The sequence below is a fragment of the Metarhizium robertsii genome, assembly GCF_000187425.2.
Source record: "Metarhizium robertsii ARSEF 23 chromosome Unknown MAA_Scf_12, whole genome shotgun sequence".
NCBI lineage: Eukaryota > Fungi > Ascomycota > Sordariomycetes > Hypocreales > Clavicipitaceae > Metarhizium > Metarhizium robertsii.
Window position 1 is genome coordinate 222,445 of NW_011942152.1, and position 16,186 is coordinate 238,630.

Below are 16,186 nucleotides of genomic sequence, written 5' to 3' on the forward strand. Positions count from 1 at the left end.
GAAGGTTTGGCTGGGGGCCCCGCTGTATCATGTGCATCTACGGAGTACGAGTACTTCAATGCTGGACTCAAGTTCTGCATTCAATGTTCCGTGAATCCGGGCCACTCAAACACTCCATGTCGGCACTTGTTTTTGACCAACTTGCTGATGTGCGTCGAGTCAACTGGTGCGAGTACATACGTACTCGATACGGCTTGCAGAGTTCTGACGTATGTACGGAGTACAGTGTCGCAATTGATGCCAAGTCGCAATGCCATGCAGTCCTCGGTACTCCGTACCTGGAGACTAGCCCAGCAATACTTCAGTAAATCGATACGACAGGACTGCTTGTGCTGCGAGCCGTCTTGCCTCGCTTCCAGTGGATCCCATCAATCATGACGTGTCAATTCTCTCAGGCACCAGAAGGAGATGCTGGATGGACAATGGCCACAGCTTCAAGCAGGCGTTGGTGGCAAATATCTCCAAGCACCGATCAAAGGGAAACCCGCTCATCCTTTCAACATGTTGGGCGTCGGTGCATCTCCAGGACGGACCCATTGCCACAGTCTCGTTTCAAGTCGGTGGACAGCAGACGATTGAAACTCGCTGCTGCAATGGCACAGCAAACAGCAGCAGACTCGAGCTCCGTCGTTTCGAAGGAGCTAAGGAGCTATTCCTGGACGTGGGCGCTTCCATTGCGACACCGGCCCCAGTGTTTTCTTACGCCAGGCACGCACATCACCACCGTGTTGCCCTGGCCCGACTTCGTGTTCGTTGTCAAGGTTGTGGTTCCTTCACACCATCTTGCTCAATATCAGCCGGCCAAGCCACGGGTTGTTGGACGCTTGGGACACAATTGGCTTTGGCGTGGCCCGAAATGGCCATCTTCCGCTTCCTCTTGTGCCGCAACTCGAGGCCAATTGGCCATGCAATACGCATCGTGACGCAAGTCGTATGTAGTACTCAACTCTTGATCAGCAAAGACAACACGGAGGGAGTACGGAGTACCTGTCTGGCGACAACAACGGAAACCGCACTCACTGTCTGTCCGTGCAGGGTTCTGAATCGGCCGAGTGGTGTCGACAGGTCTATTTTCTCGCATCTGAAACAAGTGGTTTCCCATGACGCTGTGAAACTGCACAAGGGAAAAGCCCATCGTCAGAGGGCGGAAAAGCTTGGTAGATCTTTGGAGAAGAGCAAGCCACCTGGCCCGCACATGCGTCGACGCCATGGCAATACCCGGGCAGCTGCTTCGTAGTGGTGGCGCTGCCCAGTCAGACATGAACAATTAGGTTGGACGCCATGCCACTACTGCAGAATACAGGGTTGGCACATGCACTGCATCGGCGCCAGCTCCATCGCACGATGATGCCGCTGACAAGGAAAAGACTGAATGATCTGCAGTTCTTCCATGACGACAGCACCATCTAAAGCTCTTGGATGTGCGCCTAGCAAATTCCATTGCATCTGCACTGGAAAGAAACCCGCAGACGTCGACGCCTAGGCACCGGACAACGGTCAGCATCGTTTTTCTCGTGGTCTCTGTATATCTCTCGGGTCATGTCCGGCGTCGTTTGATCAGCCGTGTGCCACGATCCAAACTGGCTGCCGATGCTTCCGGAACAAAGGTATGAATTGCATGGCCATTGAGGCGCCTCGAGGTCCAGTCGCACTGCCCCAAGGCCAACAACCATGGGCTTTTTCTCCTCAGTTTACGGAGTACGGAGTAATGGCGGGCGAAATTCTGCATTACGTGCTGCGTTTTCGCAGTAGCCAACCTCCTCTGTCTTCAAATGCTGCGGTACAAAGATGCTATGCTGTGCGCATCTGCCCGCCTCACCGATGCCAATTGGAGTTATACTTTGCCCACAGTTTCACTGTCGTGCTCCGTACCGTAGGTTGAATTGTAGTCTGGTAGTACTAGCACTTTGATACCGTTCGATTTAGGCCCACTGTGCTCCCACCAAGCCATCAAGCAAGCCAGTGCTTCGAAGATTTGAGCGATATCTGGGCAATTGCCATGCCCACCGGCTGTCGGATAGTTCGTTTCATCAATATCGGTAAGGCCATTGATCGCCGACCAACCACTGTGGTTGGGTGTTGTGGCCTAGACAGCCATGGCTGATGCCAACTTTGCATCGATCACATTGTTTGCCGCGGCTACCGCTCGAGAGCCGCGACTCAGATCATTACAGGTTGTGAAGTGACAGGTGTGGTGGATTGTAACGTTAATTGAATGGAGAGGTTGCATCCCTGGGCTTACGAGCCGGGTACCCTACACCTAGGTGCGCTCCATCTAGAAATATGGAAGCTCGGCAGCCACGCACCAGGCTGCGTTGAAGCTTTTCCCCTTTTCCTTTTTTTATTAATGCCTGGTATAGTATTCTGTTTCAATGCCACTGTGCTGTGGCTTTGTCTCCCAGTCGTGGCGTAGTGCAGCGTGGTCCCCGTATGGAACTTGTCTGCCATCATCTTCGCCCAATTCTCTTGATTTTACCCAGCAAATGGTCATCAAAAGCCTCCATGTGCAATGCACATGATAATAATCCTGTCATATTGATATCGGTGTAAATCGAATCCCAAGTTATTGGCACCAGAAGGGTGTGCAGAAGCAAGCGGAACGGCGTACTCGAACTTCAGACAGATAGCCATGGCCTTTCTGTCAGATGCAGCGGGGATACTTGCGCATTCGCAGAGTACCGAGTTAAAATAGCGTGATTCTGAATGCGCGGCGAGAGTGATGCCTGAATGCCCAAAGTCTCTGGGGCCTCTAAAATATCGAGGTAACCTCACCCAGATGAAGGCACACAAAATTCCAAACTTGTGATCGGGCAAAGCGCAACTATAGGGTACTCACTGTTGAAATCCAGGCAGCGATATCGGAGCTGGACCACGGAGGGTGTCTTTTTTTTGCAATAATAGCTTTACAGAGATGGGAAGATACAATGGAACGATTTCATACATGGAGGAGACACTGGAAAAGACGAAAGCCTCGGAAACAAAATAGAGTACCGTGCGTCTGGACGGTCACGACTCACGACATACATCGCCCGCGGTCGGTACCCATATGGAAAGTATGCCTTGACTGCCATCTCATCATTCGATTTGCTAGCCCGCGCTTTTTTAACAAACAGAATTCAAGTCGCAGGGCTCCTGAGAAGCAACCATTGAACATGATGATTCCTGATAGCTCTCTTCGATATAGGCGGCCCATTAGCGCACCGTCAGATATCACCAGGTCGGCTGTTCCTCCACATGGAGCCCCCTGACATCACCAATTCCTTATTTCACATACACAACAGACAGGCGGGCCAGCGATGTCGACGGTGACCAGAAATAATTCGTATTTGAACGCCAACCCGATTTCAAAGGTAAATCGATCGAAGGACGAAACGTCGATGATGAGAGGGAAAGGCAAAAAAAAGATGTCAGGCTCGGATCTCGCAGTGTTCACGTCATGCACACACACGAGGTACAAAAAACATGTCCCCAAATGGTTCGAGGATCGGCAAGGGTGCGGGTATTTTGAGGGTTTGAAGTCTTTTTTTGAATTGAATGCCTCAAACCAAGGCAAATATGCTCTTTATCCTTGCCTCGACCAATGCAGCCAAATGAAAACCATCCTCACTACCAACTCCATTCCGAATCCTCGCACTTATATCGAAGAGGGGTACAGCATCACACGAACCGATGCACCGAAAGACTTAGTGGGAAGGGGAGAAGTGAACTTGGCGCGGACAACGCCGGAGTTGCCTGTAGGGAGAAAAATCGCATTAGTCCGACCGTGGTGCAAGAAAGCGACTTGTGGCCAAAGAATCGCCAGGGGGAGAGTGAAAATATACCGTGTGGCCGGGTGACCTTGCCCCAGATGACGCGGATCTTGGATCCACGGATCTCCTTCTGGCCGCGGTAAACGAAGGCAACCTTCTTGCCGAGGTAGAAGCTGTGGTTGGAATCTCGGTCAGTACGCGGAAAATTCGTGACAGTTCCTGGCCCGTGGGTGTCTTGCGGGCGACCTACTTGGCAGCAGAGGTGTCATCGACGCCCTCGATCTTGATCAGGCTGGTGCCAGGTCTGGTGACGTGGCGGGAGCGCTGGTAGCTCAGGTGACGTCCCCTAATTCAAATCCGTCAGCAAAGAGTTGCCGGTACCGTCGCAGAGTTTCTCATCGGCAGAGCGTGATGCAAGTCGGCTTCCATGGGGTGTTGCACGGCCCAACGCGCGTAACAGGGCGATTCAATCGACGTTTTTTCTTGTCGTGCAACTCCCATTTCCACCTGACCGCAGGAGACTTCGTTTCGAATTCGATGCTCATCGCGTAGGGATACTCACTTGACGTATACTGTCGAGAACGCGGTTAGCCATGGGTTCCGGTTTCTGGACCGCGCATCGCGAAAATGACGGCCTTGTTCAGACAAGAAGGGATGGATGGATTCAACTCACGTCTGTGACCGCTCTCGGAAGGCATCTTGGCAGATTCTTTGTGTTATACCGCCCTCGCAATCAACCAAAGTATACAAAGAAAGAGTCGTTGGAAACTGTCTTATCTAAAAGACCTTTCCCTGGTTGCTGGTGCACGTCGTTGTGTCGTGATGTTCGGCTGAGTAGGAGTGGATGCGGTAATGGTGTGTGGTGTCACTAGAACGAAAATTTGTGCCCTTCAGATCACGTGGGTCATTAGGGCAGCATTTTAAATTTGTGTGGTAGAGTCGGTAATGTTGCGAAAGTGTGGCTGCGGACGCGGAACCGGCTGCACCGCCACAATGAGTTCAAAGCCGATCCACTGCTTACCAGCCACTGCTTACCAGCCACTGCACAAGGCACGATGAAGGAACCGCCGGCCCGGGATAATGAGTGATTGTTATTGGTGCGGGAGATAATGGTCAATTGCTGGTGAGTCGGTGACCCAACGGCAATAGACATGGCGTCTTCATGTTACTGGACTGACAATACGGAGCGAACATGGTCATTTTCACTTGGTGGCTAAGCTTCGAATTTAGAAATGGTGATGTAATAACGGAGCAGCAACGAGGGGGTTTGTTCGGGTCGTCGGTCAGGATTACTAGGCACTTGAGGCATCTTATCCGGTGGCTGAAGATGATGGATGGGCTGGAAGAATAGGATCTCCTAGATGTCCGGGATGACTGCACGCTCCACCGTTCATTTATCAGCACTTGCAGGCAACATTGACGGTTGTCCCACAATGGCGTGCGAGAGCAACGGGATCCGGAATTGCCGCATACATTAACTCCGAATATGGACGAGGTCAAGTTATGTTGCACCTCGGCTGCGTTTGAGCGACTGTTGCGAAGAAATGTGCAGTACGGAGCACTCTGGGCGAATTTGACGTCCGCCTTGGTCTGGCTATGGCTATTCGTAGATGGTATGTTGGCCGCAGGGCTCAAGCCATGCCAGGGACGAGAGGTTGTTACAAGAAAGCCGTGAACTTTTGGCTGTCGGAGGGTGAATTGCTCGGCGGGCTTCCTCTTTTTACTAGGTGCGCTCGCGCCGTATTACTTAGGAATTTAAGTAATTAATAATAAAATATGTTTATTTGCGTGAGCGCACTTAGTAAAAAGAGTAGGCTTGCCCACGTCTGAGGCTCTGGGAAGGGGTTCTTTGTTAAGCCAGCACTAGGAAAACAAAAGAGTCGACTGAGCGAGAAAAACCCTGGAAAGAAGGACCGACATCTGCAGGAGCCATTAGGTCTTTACATGCACAGCATGCAAATGAACAAATGCCGAGACGGGTGAACAACCTGGTTGCTCGGGAGATGGGAGTTAAAATCTGTATTAGCCATCTACTCACAGCCAAGTTTTTTTTGAGATGTTGGTTGAACCATAGACGGCAAACACACCCACGCATTCATTCGAGCGAATCTCATTGAAGGATCTGAATGCGAGTGGCGCTGGGAGGCGGAAGGCTCGGACAAGCTGGACAGGCACCAGACGGGCACGGGCAGAAGCATCAATCGATATCAATATCCATGTCTCTAACGAGGCGCCGCACTCACCGTGGGTTGCATGGCGCCAGCAGGGAAGTGGCAGAAGCTTATCCTAGCATTTCTTGAGCATGCAGACATTCACATTAGCTACCTGCATGAGAGCTGCGTACTTACATGCGTGCGCATGCGTCACAGCGTCCTTGCGTGAGCGGCAGTGACGGCCAACAAACAGGCCTGCAAAGCATTTATTGGCTGGAGCATTGGCGACGCAGGAAAACCGATGAGACTTGATTGCCTGTCCTGAGACTTGAGCTCTGAAGGACTTGACTACTACCAAGTCTACGATGCTGCCCCGCCTTGTCCGTGATCAGCACCTCAAGCACTGCGTGAGACAGGAGACAGCACCCAAGGGCCGGAAGCGGAGCGGACGTGGACTGCTCGTCGACAAGGAAGGTTTTCCACCGTTGATGAAGTGATGATGCGCAATTGCTGTGTCATGGAGCCGTAAGCTAGCTACGACGTACTTGGTGTGCCAGGCTGGTGGAAACCAGAACCCAGCGCCCCCCCAAGGCAGTCACCGTCGACGCCGACTCCAAGCCTCAATGTTGCCCCTCCTCAAATCACTGCCCCTCAGTTCCCGACTGGTGCTGGTGCTGTCTGGTTGCTTTCGGCTCAATGTGTTTACCTCCAACGGGCAGCTGGGAGCTCGAATTTTCCCGCCAGACAGTGCTACCTAGCTTCATTACTAAGTACTGACTACATACTGGCACAAGGTGCATTGCAGCTCGGGGAATAGACTGGGGCTCGCTACCCACGAAACACGCCCGTCCTGAGGTCATTATTAACTCCGTCCCAGCTTATCCGGCCCTCTGTAGCCCGAGTCCACTGCCCAACACCTTTCATCATTCCTCGAAAACACTTGCTTCGCATCTCCTTCTTTCTTTCACCCGCGCCCCTCCTATCGAACATAGGTTGATCCCACGACCATTGTCCTACCCCTTTCGACTCTATCCTCGCAGGCATCCAATCTTGTCGCCCGGTGCGATTTGCAGACCTCATCATGGACCACACCCAGGCAGCGTACGTCCAGCCCTTTGGCCCCCAGCCAGCACATTCTACCCCACCATTGATGGGAAGCTCGGGTTTTTGAGTGGGGGAGGACTTGATCAAGACTCTCGTTGACCCCGAGCTTCATAATCCCTCTTGTCGCGCGCCTTGTGCTGATCCTAGTCGTCGACATACAGCAGAACCATGGAGCTGAAGGAGAATACGTCCATTGTCGTGCTGGGCGCCTCAGGCGATTTGGCCAAGAAGAAGACAGTACGGCCTCATCTTGTCCCCCGTGCAACTGTTTTCTGCCATCACGTTTGCGCTAACAAAGCTGCTTGCCCTGTCCTTTAGTACCCGGCGCTTTTTGGATTGGTGAGCAGGAATACCCTTCCGAGCTGTCAGCCGAGGCCGTCCAGCTCAATCGAATCGCCAGCATCTGTTGTTCTAACCGCTACCAGTATCGAAATCAATTCCTGCCCAAAGATGTGAGAATCATCGGGTATGCGCGCACCAAGATGGACCACGAGGAGTACCTCAAGCGTATCAAGTCGTACATCAAAACCCCTACCAAGGAGATTGAGCAGCAGCTCGAGAGCTTCTTGGGTCTCTGCTCATACATCTCGGGCCAGTACGACAAGGATGAGTCCTTCGAGGTTCTCAACAACCACTTGGCCGAAATTGAAAAGGGCCGCCCCGAGACTCACCGGTTGTTTTACATGGCTCTCCCTCCCAGCGTCTTCACAATTGTTTCGCAGCATTTGAAGAAGTGCTGCTACCCTCCCAAGGGTATCGCCAGGGTTATTGTGCGTCGACATGTCCCTCGAGCCATTCTCTATTGCCCGCCAAGTACACCACATGGCCTGCTAACTGGTGTTGTTTCAGGTTGAGAAACCTTTCGGCAAGGATCTCGCAAGCTCCCGTGAACTCCAAAAGTCACTCGAGCCTGACTGGAAGGAAGAAGAGCTGTTCCGTATTGATCATTACCTTGGTAAGGAAATGGTCAAGAATATTCTCATTCTCAGATTTGGTAACTCCTTCCTCGGCGCAACTTGGAATCGACACCACATTGATAATGTTCAAATCACCTTCAAGGAGCCATTCGGAACAGAGGGACGTGGAGGATATTTTGATGAGTTTGGCATTATTCGAGACGTCATGCAGAACCACCTGCTGCAGGTTTTGACTCTCCTGGCCATGGAGCGACCTATTTCGTTCGACTCGGAAGATATCCGTGATGAGAAGGTGCGCGTCCTGCGTGCTATCCCTGCCATAGAGCCCAAGAATGTTATTATTGGACAATACGGAAAGTCGCTGGACGGCAGCAAGCCTTCATACAAGGAAGACGACACCGTCCCCAAAGATTCGAGATGCCCCACTTTTTGTGCCTTGGTTGCGTACATCAAGAACGAGCGCTGGGACGGTGTTCCTTTCATCATGAAGGCTGGCAAGGCCCTGAACGAGCAAAAGACAGAGATTCGAATCCAGTTCAAGGATGTCACTTCGGGTATTTTCAAGGACATCCCGCGAAACGAGCTGGTTATGCGCATCCAGCCCAACGAGAGTGTGTACATTAAGATGAACTCGAAGCTGCCTGGCCTGAGCATGCAGACTGTGGTTACTGAGCTCGATCTTACTTACCGACGACGATTTTCGGATCTTAAGATTCCTGAGGCTTACGAGTCTCTCGTCCTGGACTGCCTCAAGGGCGACCACTCCAATTTTGTTCGTGACGATGAGCTCGATGCCAGCTGGCGCATCTTTACTCCCCTGCTCCACTACCTGGATGACAATAAGGAAATTATCCCTATGGAGTATCCATATGGTATGTTGAGCCCCAAGACTCCCTGCTGGGGCTAGGCAGACTGATGTTCATTGTGTTTTAGGTTCGCGCGGCCCTGCTGTTCTCGATGATTTCACTGCTTCGTACGGCTATAAGTTCAGCGATGCCGCCGGCTATCAGTGGCCCACGACTACGGCTGCACCACCAAACAAGTTGTAAGTTGTCGCTGTTATTATTGACCATGTCTGTACTATTTTGGAAACGTTTTGCTTCAATAAAATTGCAAGCTAACTCCATGTCAGCTAAATGGCAACACCCATGCAAATTGCTTAGATGGATCATGGGAGTGACTTACTGTTGGCGAGTCGGTATATTGAAGTCGTTCCATTGACGGCCAATACAAGAAAAGGAGCGCCATGTGACGCTTATTGATTATTAATGTCCATCAGCGGATAGGGAACGCGGCCGGATAAATAGAGCAAAAACATTTTCAATTTCAGCTTATGGTAGTTTGGCGCAACAAAAATGTCTCAAATGTAGACTTTTGGACTAGATGTTGTGTGTTGAAATGAGTGCCTCTCTTAAATTGTAACGGGATTAATTGCCTCCGCGATACTCCATTACGCCTAGTTTGCCGACGGGCGAACCGTCCCCACATGCTACCGAAGGGGGCTGATTATGTAATGAGCCAAGCGCCCAAGAATGGAAAATATGGCCCGTGCGTCTGCACTCACATGACCCGGCCTTATCCAAGAGGCGTGGAACCACAGCAGCAATGGATCGCAATCACCACTCCGTCCATCAGAATCACTGCAATCGCGCGTTGCATCTCTCAGAGAAGTGAATGCTGGCGTCAACAGATCACTTACATTTGTATCAGTATCAATACCACAACCTCGTACGATTCCCACCCTCTAGTCACGTCGATTTCCCCTTGACACTGTCCAAAGTCTTCGAGACAAGGTCTTTGTTTCTGGCTCTCGTCCCCGACACGCGAACACAGTCCGTACAGCCGCCGGAGACCGCTTTCCTTCTTCTCGACATCAGAATAATCATTAGCCAAAGGGCTCTTGATCTGGTTCATGCGACGCCTCCACGTGCTTTAGCGCCTTTCGCTGGACACGGCGGACGGGAGTCCCAGAGAGCATGCGCCTCTTGCGCTAACCTCTGGAAGAACCGAATTCAGGCTCCCATGGTTGGCAAAATCATCCTTTCACGACATAGAACCACCGCCGTTTGCCGAACGAAGTTGTCAGGGGCGACGGTTGTGGAATCTGTTTCTGGAGAGGCGGGCCGTTGGAGGAGGGTAAATGCCCGGCGTCATCACCATGGAATCGAGCGGCCACAATGGCACGCGCACCGATCATGATAGGGATTCCTCCATGAACGGTGTTAATGGTGCTAATGGCACCCCGCAGGACTCAGGATTTTCAAAGGAGAAAGCTTCTGCTGCAACAGCGACAGATGGTAGTGCCAAAGCTATTAACGGCAACGACGAATCACGATCGCAAGAATCGAATCAAAACGGAGAAGCCGAAAGAGTTATAAGCCGCATGAACGACCTCCCAGACGAAATCGTACACATTACTCAAGGATTTGTTCCTTTATCACTTCTTCTTACGCGCCTAGCACAGACCTCACATAATGCCCTTCAGGACAAAGTCGCCGAGATGGCCAAGATGCCTTTACCAGCGGCGGCGGCAAACGGCAGTTCATCGTATTCATCCAGCGGACCAGACGATAGCTCGGCAGATAACTTGAGGAAGAAGGGGGCACTGACTAACTTTGCACAAGAATGGCATGGAAAGTGGCTCAAAGCCCTCGTCATTGCAGAATGGAGCAGGAAGGCTCATTTGGTCAGCAAGCTTATTGACCTCAAGTTTCACATAGATCAACAAAGGATCCTTTACGACACCGCTCTCGACGAGATGGTTAATGTGAAAAGGGACCTGACATTTGCCCGTATGCCAAGCCCAGATTTAAAGACTGCTCTCCAAGTGCTTTCTACCGGAAACGCTCCTTGGATGCCCGATGTAAGTGACAGCAATGTTTGATTCATGAGATCTGTTATGAAGGTGCTAACTGGGTTTGATAGCTTGGATATATCGAACCGCCCACCCTAACACCAGAGGTGCAGCTGAAGTGGATAAACGAGTTGAACACACTGCTATCACTGAGACTTAACCTTGACGACTTCGACAAGATTCCTTATCATTTTCGCAACTACGAGATCAGTTCCGGACGAGTTACATTTAAGGTTGAAGGCGAATTTGAGGTTGATTTGACCATCGCGGATGAGGATTTTGAGAAGCAGTTCTGGTTCATCGACTTCCGATACGCTTTTACGCCAGCAGCCTCGTCAATTTCCGAATCACTAAGAAATTACCTGGAAAACTGTGTGAATGATGTTCTCGGGAAAGAAGGCCTACTGGGCTGCTACCAGTTTCTCCACGAGCTTGTCCTAACGACCAAGATTCATGAGTTGAAAAGACAGGCAATGCAACTAAGTCGCACCTCTTGGACAGGGACATTGAATGTGGAACCACTGAACCGGGCGCTTTCAATCCAGTACTGGACGGGACGGTCTACAACCACGGGGTCCAAGAGCTGGATTATAGTGGCAGTGAACAGCAATCGCTCAATAAACGGCAAAGAGGCTGCCTCATCGACAAGCCAATTGGTGGTTAACTGGTACCGAGACAATAAGGAGGTGAAAGATGTAGAGATTGAGTTCAATGCGAACGAGCTCTCTGCAGAAGCTTTGTTAACAAATGTCATTGCTCGGCACATAGAGCACATCCTTACCAGCATACACGACAAGCTTTTGACAGTGGCGCGGTTCAAGAATCACGAAGCCAGTATGGCTCTTCGAGTATCGAGGACCGACCCTGCGTTTTCCAGTTTGACGACACAAGTAGGACACAGCGGAGAAGCTTCGATGCTCCTCGAACCTATGACGGGCGTATTCGCTTTAAAACCACCTTCGAGGTTTACTATACAGCCAGAGCACCAGCTTAACATGGGAAAAAACCCCGCGGAAGATGGTCTCAACTGCTTGGAAGTTCTTCGCTGTGCAGTCATGGAGGATGAGCTGCACTGTCGGGCGACGTTGATGGGATGGTTTGTTAGAAAACCACCAATGGCGGCGGAAGAACTGAAATCGGCAATCAAGGTGCGAGACTGGACTCGGGTCATCTGTTTGCAGAAGGATGGGTGGGGTTCGAATTGGTTTGTGGTCGTTGTGTTGAGCTTGAATGGTGACGAGTGGTGGCTGCTCGAGTCGTAAGCCTTATTTCCCCCACCATTGTGCCCTGTGTGACCTATTCCCGAAGGCTAATCTGGATTATAGAAATCCTAACGAGGCAAGCAAAACACTTAGATTCAAGGCAAAACTACCCTTCAACAACGGCCACCCCGACTTGTCAGATGTTTTCTGGGAGAATCTGGCATTCTTTACCACCGGAGTTATTGCCCAATCAGTCGACCTCCGAGAATTGCACCGACAGAAAATTAAGAGCAGGTCAAGTAATAGAATTAGCTTGTCGACATCTCAAACAGTGCGACTGCCATCAACCGATGTGGCACTTTCTGCATTGTTTCCCTCCATGGTCTTTGACCAGAGCAAGCCAGAGGAGGACGCTTTGTCAAACAGCGAAGGGCAACTCAGTAACTTGGAGCTTCTGTCACTTATCCAGCAGGCGTCCGGTGCTGTCCTGGTGCGAAAGAAGGCGTGGGCAGACAACATTGTCAGCATTACTTTCAGGGGCATCAGATGCCTATCAAAGGCTGAAAACGCTGATGATGGAAGCAAAGAAAACGAGCTTATTTGTACATCGGAAGCAATCCTCAAGGTTAGGAAACCTTCCAAGTTTGCTTCGCTCGACGGTCTCGCGGACCGTGATGTATCTTACAACCCCAAACGAGGCGAGTTCGCCCTGCGTATACAACGCGCAGTAGGCAGGCCTATACTCGATACGCTCAAGTCACGAATCAAGGCCATTGACCGATTCGTCAACTTTTTGGAAGCGTTGGAGAGTGCCAATGGCACCATTACCACCGAGTCAGTGACTCTACGGCAAATAACATTTTATTACAGCGAACTTCAGACCAAACAGAGCAGCAACGATGCAGACCAGGTCATGGAAGACTCGCGCAAGCGTTGGCGTGTGGTTTTGGATCTGTCCAAGGATGACATTGACATCGAAATTGAGAAGGGTAATCCCCATCTCCGGGTCCTCGACTTGATGAGACAGCTGGTCAATAGTGATGGCGGCATTGGGGTCTTGACTGCGTGGCTCCCTGCGTCGCTGCCGGCGCTCCAGGCCATCGACAAGATGGAAACGGAATGGGAACCAATTCAGGCTGCCGGGCAGGGCCGTATAGAATTCTCCATGAAGACGGTGGCCTGGATGAGCGTCGAATACACCATGACATCAGACGCCAAGACACTCAAGAACCCTATCCGGCTGCAAGTACAAATGCAGCCCCGCCGCAGCCAGGCATGGTGGCACGTTTGGCGATCCGACGCCGAACCAAACGCCGACGACAGGGTTTCCACAGCCTTGCAACCTATCTGGAACAAACGAGGCGACAATTGGTTCGGCCTCTCCACGGGCGCAGCTGGTCGCCCGCAAGACGGCGTGGTGAAGATGCTGTTGGCTGTGGATGAAGCGATTCGGAGCACGATAACCAGTGGACCCGGTGTGACGCAGGGCAACGAAGTCGTTGTGCTGGATTAGACGGATAAATGGGAACAGCGTAGAGGTGCGGCTTTGTCGTTTCCCCCCCTGCAATGCGAGCTAGTGGGTGTCCCTTTTCGGAAAAAAAAAGTTTTTTGTATGCTACGCTTAATGATACCTCGACATATAAAATGGGTGGCGGAGTTGGAATACCACGCTGTGCTTGGGCCAGCGGGGGTAGGTAGCTGAAATATAGCAGCGAATACTGGCATTTTCCGTTTTCTTTTTGGCACGGGGTCATGCTTGACGATGCATCGGGTTTAGGTGTTTAGAATAGGGAGGGCGGGATGCAAGCAGTCCACGCCGCGTCTTTTGTATAAGAACCTACGTACTACATGGGGACTTGCGGGACGCACCTCGGCCGAGGGTCTGGTGAATATGTACAATTGTGATCAATGACGGGACGTCCTAGCCCGGCTTGCACCATAGGGGCCTGCCCGTTTCGCCCGCCGAGCCTGGACCCTGATATGTCGTGAAGAGGGCCTGGCAGCTCTCTGATATAGACTTGACACTTTCTGGGCCATTTCCAGAGACGGCACGTCGGTCACGTATACTCTGCCGCCCGCATCCCAGGGGTGGCCTTCAAGTTTGGGACCCTAACAGTCCCCGAATTCGCACATGCCTTTCTTCCTGCCCTGCTCGCATTGGCCCGGAGCGGGCGTTGCCAGGCGCTCCATCACCTCCTTGACGGCCGCCTTGACTTGCTCTTTATACAGAGGCAGGGGTGTGTTTCTCGCCTTGTCAACGTGCTCTTGGATGTGTCTTGTAACATGGGGCAAGTCGGGGATAGCCAATTCCGGGCAACATGGATGTCACGACGGCGGTTTTATCTAGGACGCTGGCATCGCTGGAGAAGACGTCTGCCACGGCTTTGCCGCAGAGGGCGAGGCCGGCTACAGCCAGGGCACCTCCGGCAATCTTGATGGTAAAACCGGCGATTCTGTCAACCCGCGGCGCGGTAAACTCTGGCAGTCGTGTACTTAGCTTAGTGTACAGCTTATCCTGCTTGGCCACGCTGCCAAAGTTATACTCTTTTAAAAGATGATTAAAGTTTTCTTTGGATTTCTTGCTGGCCACCGCTATTAACTCGCCGTCTTGCGTCTTTTCGACGGTAGGCCCCTTGCTTTCCGCGTCCTTGGCGCTGGTGTTGACGGCGACGCAGGGGACGCCCGCCCGTTTACAAGGGAGAGAAGCACCCTTGGGCTCGTCTTCTTCTCATACTTGAATAGTTTCCTATTCTCGTCCTCGTAGATGGCGTGAAAAAGGGTGGATGAACGGACAATTCGGATCTAGGTTAGGCGCAGCTTTATAGAGATTTCGTCCATGTTGCCTACATCTGTGAGAGTATGCAAACTGTAAGCATTGCATCGTTGAAGCCTTCAAGGATAGCTGTCTTGTATCCGGCCCAAGTACTATAAACCTCTATGCCAACCGTTGCACGCTGGAACAATATTGCAATTTGCGACTATTACATTGGTCATGCTGCCTAAGGCGATTTCTTGAATTTTTTAATGCAGAAAATGATGAGCGGCCCTCATCTTTATCTTGATACTATGCGGGCAGGATTCACAAAACAGGTGGTTACGGGCCATGGATGGTTTTTCGTCGGGACTCGGTGTCTGAGCAACCATGGCCGCCGTTCTGGACCAGAGCGGGGCCGTGGACGGCGTCTTCCGAGTGGGAAGAAGCGACGGACCCACCAGACGTATTTGACGCGAGCTGAAGCGAGCTGTATAACCGACAGTATAATATAACCCCCCTGAAAGTTTAGCCATGTGTGATATTAGTAGATGGGGCCGGCTGTGAGGTTATAAGCTAATGGCTATTATTTTCAAGAGCTTAGCCGAGAAATTTAATCCTATCAAAGTAATAAAAAGTATAGTAATTTTCTAGTACCTTTTACTCTACGTTATATATTATCTATTTTTTTATAAACGCTTCATCAGGCCCTTAGCCCCTGTTAGCTCTACTAAAAGTTACCGCTAGCTAAACTTACAGGGGTTGGATTGTGCAAGTTCTCGGACGGACTAGCTGCATAATAGTCATGTCTATGCGGTCCATGCTGGTCTCTCAGTCAACGCCCTTTATGCAACGAATATCTGTCCGAAAAACCATCTTCTTACAGATGGCCATTCCTCCCAGACAAAAGACTTTGGTAATGCTGCCGCTGCTACAGAGAAGCTGATTATGTACTGATTAACTGAACAGTGCACAGTGCCATGTATTAACACCCAACGCCACCGTGACCAGGGCTCAAGGCTTGGCGCATCATGACTCAATTCTTCGAATAAAAGTCTTTGGTAGTAAAGGTCCTTGGTTTCCTTCAAGGCCTAGTTGACTCTCGCGATACCTTGCTTTGTTATTGTGTAACCCTTGTGGCCAAGACCCTTCATCTAGCCATAGTTGGAAGTTGGAACGCACCTGCGGTATTACGTGATTATTCTGTGACGGTACAAGGGAACACCCTTACTTTAGGACTTGAATAGCTCAACCAAGGAAGCCCTGACTCTCTTTGTGAGTAATCGCTCTATCCAAGTCGTATTCGACTTTGCTCGTGCCCTTGTGCCTTCACAGCGACTTGGATACAGCGATTATATAAAGAGAGTACTACGAGGTTCCAAAGGAAGAGCTGAATCATGCTATCTAGATCTTAAAGTAGAGCCTTCCAATTATATACTTCCCCCTTAATTTGTG

At 51.1% G+C, this 16,186-nt stretch overlaps 2 protein-coding genes across 2 annotated transcripts; both read left to right on the top strand.

The window, feature by feature from the left end:
• Positions 1-7,174: 7,174 nt before the first annotated feature.
• On the top strand, positions 7,175-8,972 carry MAA_00144 (glucose-6-phosphate 1-dehydrogenase (G6PD); the record flags this gene model as incomplete). The annotated part of the gene is made up of 4 exons (XM_007818142.1): positions 7,175-7,265; positions 7,325-7,776; positions 7,856-8,795; positions 8,857-8,972. 4 exons carry the CDS (start codon positions 7,175-7,177, stop codon positions 8,970-8,972), a joined length of 1,599 nt encoding a protein of 532 aa, XP_007816333.1.
• A 1,109-nt stretch (positions 8,973-10,081) lies between these two features.
• On the top strand, positions 10,082-13,492 carry MAA_00145 (Mediator complex, subunit Med14; the record flags this gene model as incomplete). The annotated part of the gene is made up of 3 exons (XM_007818143.1): positions 10,082-10,786; positions 10,849-12,035; positions 12,103-13,492. The coding sequence occupies 3 exons, from the start codon at positions 10,082-10,084 to the stop codon at positions 13,490-13,492; spliced, it is 3,282 nt and encodes a 1,093-aa protein (XP_007816334.1).
• Positions 13,493-16,186: the final 2,694 nt, after the last annotated feature.